Below are 9,974 nucleotides of genomic sequence, written 5' to 3'. Positions count from 1 at the left end.
CTAACGAAGCTCTGCTCGTTTATTAAAGTTACCGGATGGTTTCAAAAGGAACACGTAGGGCAAGGATAAGCTCCAGTGGCATCATAATGGAACTGCGAAAGGTCTAAGTGTGTCTTTATGACAACCACCCAACCTACCCACCTGTAGTGGTATTTGCGGGAGTTGCATTTATTTTTTTATTTTTTATTTTTATTTTTTAAAAGCTTAAATAACAATGGAATTGCTAAATAAACAAAAAGATAACGCAGCGCTAGCAACGGAGGCTTTCAGCTGGCTGGTGAAGAATTCCTGGTTTATATACATCGTAGAAGATCAGAGTCCTTCAGAAATTTATAGATTTTCGAAATGTTGGAATGGGAAGGGTTAATTAATAGCGATAGTGCATCATGACCGTCAAAATTCTGCTGTCTTTGTCTATCTAGTCCAGGGCAAAAGGCTAACAAGTGCAGGATACTGACTGGAGTATTACAAAATGGACACAGGCTTGGTTGCCTCCCTTGCAATAGATATGCATTGGTGATTACACTGTGACCAATGCGTAGGCAAGTATATGGCGTAGTATAGGCTGTGTTCGTAAATGCAACATGACTTGCAGCATAAGCATCAGTGGCAACACTGCAAGTTTGACATTTGATACTTCTTATACAATTTTTGTTAATTTGCAAATACGTTTGTTTGCATTTTTGAACGCGTATAATACTAAAATGGAAATTTTGCTGAATCTAACACTAGACGAAATTTGTGAGCAAAGAAAAGATAGATTTTCTTTAAATTTAAGAAAAAGAAGGCTATTGAAGTCAAAGAGAAAAATGTTTAGGTACAAATGTTTGTCTTTAAAAAGAAAAATACCTAAAAACGAATCGTTTATTAAAACAATAAAGTCGTTTCCCGAGGACATTTTCTATTCCCATTTCCGAATGAATTGGGCCACTTTCAAAGTAAGGTTTTATAAGTTTTATGAAAATTAATAATTTATAGTTTCACTTTAATTAGGCTTTGGAAAAAGCTTTGACTCCACACTGGGTAAGTGCAAGGCTTGGCCGTGATGGTCATTCGTTAGAGAACTGTCTGTACATGACATTATGGAAGCTATGCAATAGCAGGGTGACGTTCCGACAGCTTTCGGATCGCTTCAACATTGCAAAAGGAACATCACACCGTGTATTTAACAAAACAATCCAAGCCATTTGTAATCTTAAAAGCGAAATAGAATGGCCATCTGTTGACCGTCAGCAAGAGGTCATGACAAATTTTGAAAATAGCAGAGAAAGCCCCTTTCCTTTTGTTATAGGATGTTTAGATGGAACGCATTTTAACATACCTACCCCAGGTGTAGATGCGATTAGTTATTATGATCGCAAAGGAAACCACTCAGTATCCATGCAGGTTTGATTTACATGCTTCCACCTCATTATTTTTATCACTTTAATTTATTATCTTCCAGGCTATATGCGACAGCCAATATCGTTTCCTAGATGTGTTTATTGGATATCCAGGGAGCTGCCACGATGCCAATGTTTGGACAAATAGCCCAATATTTCAAGCAATAATATCTGGCGAGTTACAGCTGGCACCAAGTGCTGTTATATTGGGGGACTCTGCGTACCCCATATCGCAATTTCTAATGATACCTCACAGAGACAATGGGCATCTCAGTAGGGAACAGAAGACTTTCAATGCCCGTTTAAACTCAACGCGAGTATTTATAGAACAAGCTTTCGGGATTTTTAAGAAAAAGTTTAAAATTTTAAATTATATTGAAGCTTCGAGCATTAAAGCCACATCTAATGTGATATTCGCTTGCGCTATCTTGCACAATTTTATCATAAATAGGGGAGGTTATTTTGAGCATGTTAACGATACAATAACACATGCCGATATGGAAACCAACAATGAAATCGGAGGAATTCAAGATGCCCCCATTCGCCGTGTTGATTCAGATGATATCAATGGAATTGATAGAAGAAACTATTTTACCACTCTGTTTTCATCATAAAAAATTTACTTTAGCTCACCTTCATTTATTTGAATAATTTTTTGATTACTTTTTCTGATGAACTTCATTTTAATTTTTATTGTTTTCATTTAAAAGAAAAAACATTTATTTAACTTAACCTAGTTTCAATAAAAAAAATATGGCGATCTTCTTACACATATAAAAAATAAAAAGGTACATTTCATTTTTCTACCACAGGCCAACTACTTATCTATTTATATTAACACTATTTTTTTAAATAATCTGCCAACACCGATTTCATGTCTAGTAGAGCTTTTATTGTTTCTTTTTCTAGCGACAGCTTTTCCCTCTCCAAAGCCATGACCTCGTTATGTCGAGCCTCTTCTTTAACCGTGTCTGCTTCCAAAAACTTTAAAATGTCTTTGTTAGACGTCGCTCGAGGACGAGTGGCTCTCTGACTGCTAGTCGGTGGAGAATCTGGTGGCTGCTGCTGTTGTTGTGGCTCGTTATTCGAAGTCGTTCGAGTACTGGCGGCCGTTTCAGTGGTAGTCGGTGGAGAATTTGGCGACTCATTATTTATTTCACTTGAAGATGTGGACGACCTTGACAGTACCAAATCCAAAGAGGCTTGCAAATTTGCTGTTGGAGGAGTCATTGAGTGCCTTGTACCATAAACTTCGTCGAAGTCCTCAAAATACCTCCAGGATGTAGCTTCTCTACCGGAAGAATTATTTCTTTTCTTAATGCGCTTGTACGTTACCAAGAGATTTAAGAATTTTCTCTGCGCTGTGGTGCTGTCCAGTCTTATATTGGGATTTACATTTTTAACTTCGGTCACAACTTTCTTCCACAATACATTTTTTTTCCTTCTACCCGATTTAAACTCGTCCTCCATATTCAACCATACTCTCAGCAATAACTGTGTCTCCGCATTACTGAGATTTTCACTAAAAATTTAAAAATAATAATTATTATTATTTATACAATTATTATTAACATAATTTAACTAAATTTCAATACAAAAATTAAAATAAAACAATTTTGCACTTACTTTTCATCAGACATCGTAGCTAAATGCAGTAAATGCAGTAAACAATTTTTTGATAGAAATTATGAGTGACAACTGATAGAATTGTTGTATTTTTGAACGCTTGATTATTGCAGTGCTGCCATATTGGCATTTCTGAACGTTCTGTTTGTTATGCAATTGTAGTTTGCGCGTCATGTTGCATTTACGAACACAGCCATACTTATTTTTGTTTTTCTTTATTGAAGATATTTTGTTAAGTTTATAATTTTGGTTGTGAAAATAAATATATTGAATATATTAAAAATCATTTATAATCATCTTTTGCATTCTAATTACATAAAAAGTAAAAAAATAAACATAAAAAGTATGATGGAACAAAATGTCGCATGCGACATGTCGCGTGCGACAGTGATTAAAATTAAATAAAAAATAAACTATTTACTTAATATTTTTGAATGAAATAAAAAGCATTATTAAGATACATCAATGCATAACATTTAAAAATTAGTCGTATTAATATATTTATTCAGGTTTCGCTGAAAAAAGTGTTTGATTTTTTTGCTTTGAAAGCGACTTCTGTTTTTGTCGCATGCGAATGGCTTGATTTTTTGTAATTATCTTGAAAACGAACAATTTCCCAAAATCAACCTTAGCACCAATCATAGTGCTAATCAAGTGCTATAGCTTTCGCCTTTTGTCAAAATAAAATAATGTTTTGGTATATGTTTTTTTTCACTTTAAATGCGTATGAATGTCGCATTCGACATTGGAGAAATGCCCATATTTTCTTTTACTTAGATGATACGCGCTGCACTTAGTCATCGTATCAAGAGCTATTGTGAAATAGCTGCATCAGATTCAGAGGGAAGCAGATTAGCCAACCAAACGTCTCAGTATGCGAAAGCTACGATTTCAACTGAGCTTTCCCTTAATCATCTAACTTGGGTCCTCTTGTCCGGCAATGTTATGCTTGTTTAGTGAATGTCGATAGAGAATCAATATTTATTCAGTACTAGCATTTCCCAGTGGGCTTCGCACCACCATACATAAAATGTTTTTTTTATATCGCAAGAAATTTTTCATATTAAGTTTCCTTTATAGAACTCGTAAAATGTTTAAACAGTTAATTAGTTGATTTTTTTCATTCAACATACTTTCTAAAGATGTCACAATAGCCTTTTCTGTACTTTTTTAAAATTTGACTGTGGTGGTCACCTATATACAGGTAAGGTGAAACAGCCGATAAAAACTTGTAATTAAACTTTGATTCTTTAATTTCCATTTCAATTTTTTACGCTAAATAAATTATGCTAAAATAAATAAAGTTAAAAATGTTTTTCCCGTTCCTTGAATGCTCCAGTTTTTATTATATTTTCGTCCAAAATTAATATTATATTAACATAATACACTTACAACCACAACAGTACAACAGAAACGCTCATAAGCGGCTGTGTATTTGTTGTTGTTTTTCCCATACAGGCATTTCGTATGAGAGGAAACCATTACTCACATAAAATGTCATAACGCAGGAACGGCTGCACCGATTTCAATCAAACTTCACACAAACCACCTCCTCAAAGATAGAAAAGAACTCTAAAATTTTTGTGTCAATCGGTTTGGCGGTTCTTGAGTTATAAGATTACCAAGGAGATGTAACTTCTTTTTATATATATAGATTTTGACGTTCACAGATAGCTTGGAAGACTTTTGCGAACATACATAGGTACATATATGGGTGTTTAATGAGAGCTTTTGGTGCAGGAGGAGGCAGTATGGGAATTGTCTTACCATTTGATTGCTAAGCAGTTTATGCTTGAAGTTCTAGATAGGGCTATGATCCGAAATATACATTGTAGCACATAAGAAAATAATATTGCATATCTGCAAAGAACTTTTTAAAACGCGTATGTTCTTAACATAATAGCAATGGACAGCGGGTAACTGGCTGCCTGCACCCGCTGTCAAAATTCTAACACATTGCACAGAATTGTGGCGGGGACGGTTCACTCGTCATCGGCATGATTCAATTATTAAAGATTTGCTCACTTGTGACATTAGAATTCTGGCACTCCCTTACAAAAGGTCGCATTTAAGAACGGCGAAGAAAGTGGAAAAATTAAATACATTTATGGTAAAAATTATAAATAAAAAATAGTCCCAGAATTATATTTTATGAATTAATTTTTAAACTGAAAACTGTTCGCGGATGACGCTAATTTGTTACCTAAGCATTATGACCCTAATGAATACTTTCATAGAAGAAATGGATTCATCATAAATTTAGTTGACTAAAAACAAACTTTATGCTTTATTTCACTATGCTTTGCCCACGCAAGTTTGGAGTCTTGACCGCCAAGTCATGATTATTTCATGCGGAGGTGCACGAATTACCAAATGATAAAAAATATTGTTAGCTATCGCCCCTCGACAGACAATAGTAAACCTCTGAGTGTAATTTCTGTCATGAAAAAGCTCTTCATAAAAAACCATATGTCGTTCGGAGGCGGTGAGTAATTACATATTATAAAATGAACTCTTCTTAGTAAGTTATATATTCTAGAAAGTTAACAATCTAGTGAGTACTTTCGCAGCCTATATTTGAAAGGCATCGGCCTCAGGTTGTCAAAATGTGCATCTTTTACACTCATAGCCCCCTCTATAATAATCTGATTTAAGCGGGAGCTCCGGATGTACTCCATATCGTGGTCCATATTGGTCCTGGACATACCGAGCAAGTTCTTATGAGCAAGATTTTACTTGTCCTCCACTTTTACTCTAAATTTCTAGAGTTAGCAACCCAGTGTCTTGCTAAGGGAGCCGATTTGTCAAGAGGACCCTAGAAAGCTGCTTACTGAGCAAACCTTTTATTATTGAAACATGTTCATCGGTTAGATTATTTTCTATTTTCTCCGCCGAGTTGAAGACCCACGGCCGCTTTTCTGATTACTTGATGAATATTTATTTGTTAACAAGCAACAGTAGGCGAATAACATGAAAACTATATTCGGTTTGTGAAAGAAAATCTGCAAATGATCAATAATTTAAAAAAGGAGTTGTTTTTTTTTTTTTTTTGCTAAAAATGAGCTTGAACGAGTTTTGGCGTAAATCAGTAGTTCATCATCTGTCAAGCCGTAACCGGCTGTCCCAAGGTGGATTTATTAAGGTGACAGCATTCACCCAGCTGAATTTTTCGCCGTAGGTATGGCTTACGTCAAAATGATATGCTTTGTTTGTATGTTTTGGTATGTTTACATTCGTATTGTATTGTATTTTGACTTGATGCTTGTACCAAAAGCAACAACAATTACATGTAGGGTTTTACTTATATGTGTTTGCTGTCACCTATAATAAATTCGCCTTGTGTTTAACCAACCGAATTATCCGACTGACGTCTGTCAAACCGTAACCCGCTATCCGCTGCAATTTTGTTTTGAACATATGCAAAACCTTGTTCGAGGCGAATTGAGTACCACAGGTGGCGTCTTGCCAAAATAGTTACTTTACTTATCGCGATTTTGACAAGTCTGTCGTCAGCTCCCTTTGCAATACAAAGCAAAAAAATGAGGAAAAATTACATGTTTGTGAAAATTCAGTGAATGGCTTAGTAATATTGTGATTTTTTGAGATTTTAACTTAACAAACTAATGAAAACGAAATGCCACGTATTAAATTGTGAAGTAAAAATTAATATAAAGCCTCCAAATGCAGTTTGTTTGCCTTTTTATGCGGAAAACACCGTGGCAAGAAAATGGTTGTATGTGTGTAAAATTTCTTGAGTTTGGTTGTTTCCATTGTTTTCGCGTTAATTCCCCTATTCGGAAGGCACAGCCTTGTATTCTATCATTCTTAATTTTTTCTCAACGATTTTTTTCTTGCTGTGGCAACGCCCGCAAAATCAGCTGTCAAAACCAATACTGAATTCGCCTTTTATTTATGCTTTAGTTTTCACTGGTTTTTGCCAAAGTACACGCAGAAGAACAACATTTCACAGAAAATCAGCAATCAAGAAATAGGATCAAGTTGAAATTTTGAATACAAGGTATTAAGGATTCTAGGCCGCACTGCATCGGATTAGTGTACAATTATATTTTCTCTCATTCCAGCAATCAATCAAAAATGTCGATCGAATTACGCCGCAAGCACGTGCTGAAGGAAATGATGGAGGACAATTTCGAGTTGCCCACAGAGAAACAGCAAATAATGCGTGTGGTTAAATGTCGTGGCAACAATCTGCACGAAGTTGAAACTGGAACGCCAGACTCTGAGAATATCTTGGCATCCATGCCAAATAAGTTTCGTCGGAATGTATGGATCGGGCGTGGTGACTATGTGCTGGTGGAACCAATCGAAGAGGGTAATAAAGTAAAGGTGGAAATATGTAAAATCCTCACTCCACAGCATATAAAAGAATACAGTAGGGCTGGTGTATGGCCTGAACAGTTTAGTAAAAAGCCTGAACCCGACCAATTCGATATAGAAAGCGATGAAGAAGCGAATGGTGATGAGTTAATAGTGAGAAATCCCAATAGGCCAACATTATCGGAGGATGATTCTACTGATGATGAGGAAGATGATGATGAAACTGCAAGTGATACAGAAGATGATGAGGAAGATGCAAGTGATAAGAATTAATTCTGGCAATCGACGGCAACGCATGGGCAGGAACCGAAATGACAGCTAGCAAAAAGTCTAGTCTTGCGATTTCAAAAATTCTCAATTTTAATTGTGCCGGCTTTAAATTAACTAAGTATTGTAGGCATCATTTTCCTAAATTTTCACATTGCCAAGGAATGATAATTTTTTATAAGCCTTATCTTTAATTTTAGGTATCACTTTTTGTATTTAGACTTATTGTTATGTGATGTTTCATGTTAGCTTTAAGATAAGATAAGCAATGGCTTAGAAATATAACTTCATTAAAAATAAATAAATAAAAGATTATTTCCAGAAAAAAGTGTTTTATGTTGACGGAACTACAACATACTGCTGTATTATAAGCAATTGTATCTCCTACTTGACTAGAATTGACCCCGTCGGCCATGTGAAGGTATCCCGCACGATATTAACCACCTCGCTCTTTGGACCCAATCTGCAAAGCAGCACGTTTACCAGCACTACCCTTCGATGACGATGACGATCGGTGGCTGCGCTGCACTGGCAGGGCCTAGGAACTGCTACAACAACAACAACAACTTATACTAATTACGTTTCACTCAAAGTTTGAATTTTTCGTATCTGCATATGTATTCTACGAGTATCAAATTAAAATAGTTTCGAACACAATTTGGGTAAGTTATTTCAAAAGAGAAAGTGAATGTTATTTAAACAAATCGTCATCTTGCGCAATATTTGTATATCTTGGGTTAATAGTATAGAATATTTCTGTAACGAATTGATAATGCTGTGCGAGTTACTGTAGTAGCAGCATGAACTTTGCACATATATATACGAGAAGCGCTGCTGAAGTGACAGTCCTTGGCCGCATATAAATCCGGTCGCTCCGGTTACGTAGAACCGACAGTCGTGCGATCGATGCTGTGCGAGTCCTATTCCTTGCGTGGATAGAAATCTATAATGTGATGGAATGAAAAACATGTTTTAAAATTCATGACAACATTTTCTGCTCCAACGAATTTTCTGCTTTTGTTACTGGAAACAGTTCGAGCATCGATAAGCCGTTCCCCCCGACAGTCGGTTCTACGTTACCGGAACAAACCGGATTTACTATATATTCGGCCAAGAACTGTCACCCCAGGACTTGCACTCCCCGTACAAGTATGGGAAATATTTTTGCTACTACAGCAACAACGACAACAACCATCGATTGGCATCGAAACGGCTCTATTATTTCGGTCCTTTCTAAACCGAAGATAAAAAGTTGTAATTTTGAAGCAGTAGATGGCTTTCGTTCACCGGAGCGTAGCTATCATGCCAATCAAGAAATGTGGTATCTGCTTTCTAGTGCATTGTCTCAAATAAATTTTAAACTCATCAACATGGTTTTGTCATAATTTCGCTTTTATTTGCATTTTGTGTTCTTTGAGTTTACTGCAATGTTTAAAATGCAAATACTTAGAGTGTAAAATGAGTAAAAAGTGCAAAAGCTCAAAATTTCACATACATTTTTTATTTTATTTTTATAGTTTTATTTTCGTAAGCATAGCACTGACTTTGTGTTTTAATGAGTATTTTTTATATGAAAGCTTCTCTTTGTTTGTTGTAATTCTTAAATATTATTAAGCATTTTAAGTGCTCTTAAATGGGCGTCGGCGTTAGCAGCTCACAGTGTGGCATCGAACCAATTGAACTACGTTTATTCGTATTGCTGCTCGCCTAGCGTGACTTATTTAACTGCTAAAACTTTGGTGTTTTCTCTTATGAACTACGCAACTTAATTGAGGAGGAATGTAAACAATCAATAAGGAACTAATACTTAAAAATTATCAAAAAAAAAAACAGAACAAATTATAAAAAACAATTATAAAGAGGCGCAAAACAATTATAAAAAAAAAACTACAAAAAAATTATAAAAACAAATTATAAATAAAAATTATATAAATAAAAATATATACATATATAAAAAAAATTACAAAAAAAACTAAATAAACTAAACTAAAACAAAAATTATAAAAAAATACAAAATATACAAAAAAAAAATATAAACAAAAAACAATATATACAAAAAAAATATAAACAAAAAATGATAAATAAAAACTATATAAAAAAAAAACAATAAATAAAAATTGTATAAAAACAAAATTATAAAACACAATTATAAAAAAAATTATCTAAAAAATTATAAAAACAAAAATTATATAAAAAAATTATAAAAAATATAAAAAGAAATCATAAAACCAATTATAAAAAACAATTATAAAAAAAAACAAAATACAACAAAAAATTGTAGTTATAAAAAAAAAACAAAAAAAAACAAAAAACTACAAAAAATAAAAATTAAAAAACTACAAAATTATAAAAATTATAAAA

General features: G+C 34.2%; 2 protein-coding genes across 2 annotated transcripts; both read left to right on the top strand.

Moving 5' to 3' along the window:
• Positions 1-669: 669 nt before the first annotated feature.
• On the top strand, positions 670-1,996 carry LOC129248936 (putative nuclease HARBI1). The gene is made up of 3 exons (XM_054888549.1): positions 670-938; positions 994-1,386; positions 1,445-1,996. Exons 1-3 carry the CDS (start codon positions 705-707, stop codon positions 1,994-1,996), a joined length of 1,179 nt encoding a protein of 392 aa, XP_054744524.1. The 5' UTR covers positions 670-704.
• A 4,940-nt stretch (positions 1,997-6,936) lies between these two features.
• LOC129247698 (probable RNA-binding protein EIF1AD) lies at positions 6,937-7,905 on the top strand. The gene is made up of 2 exons (XM_054886947.1): positions 6,937-7,026; positions 7,091-7,905. The coding sequence occupies exon 2, from the start codon at positions 7,104-7,106 to the stop codon at positions 7,617-7,619; it is 516 nt and encodes a 171-aa protein (XP_054742922.1). The 5' UTR covers positions 6,937-7,026; positions 7,091-7,103; the 3' UTR covers positions 7,620-7,905.
• The last annotated feature ends 2,069 nt before the right edge of the window (positions 7,906-9,974 follow it).

Source organism: Anastrepha obliqua, chromosome 5 (genome assembly GCF_027943255.1).
Source record: "Anastrepha obliqua isolate idAnaObli1 chromosome 5, idAnaObli1_1.0, whole genome shotgun sequence".
In the NCBI taxonomy this organism is placed as follows: domain Eukaryota; kingdom Metazoa; phylum Arthropoda; class Insecta; order Diptera; family Tephritidae; genus Anastrepha; species Anastrepha obliqua.
The sequence above is the reverse complement of the archived record's forward strand: the minus strand, read 5'-3'. Positions and strand labels throughout refer to the sequence as shown.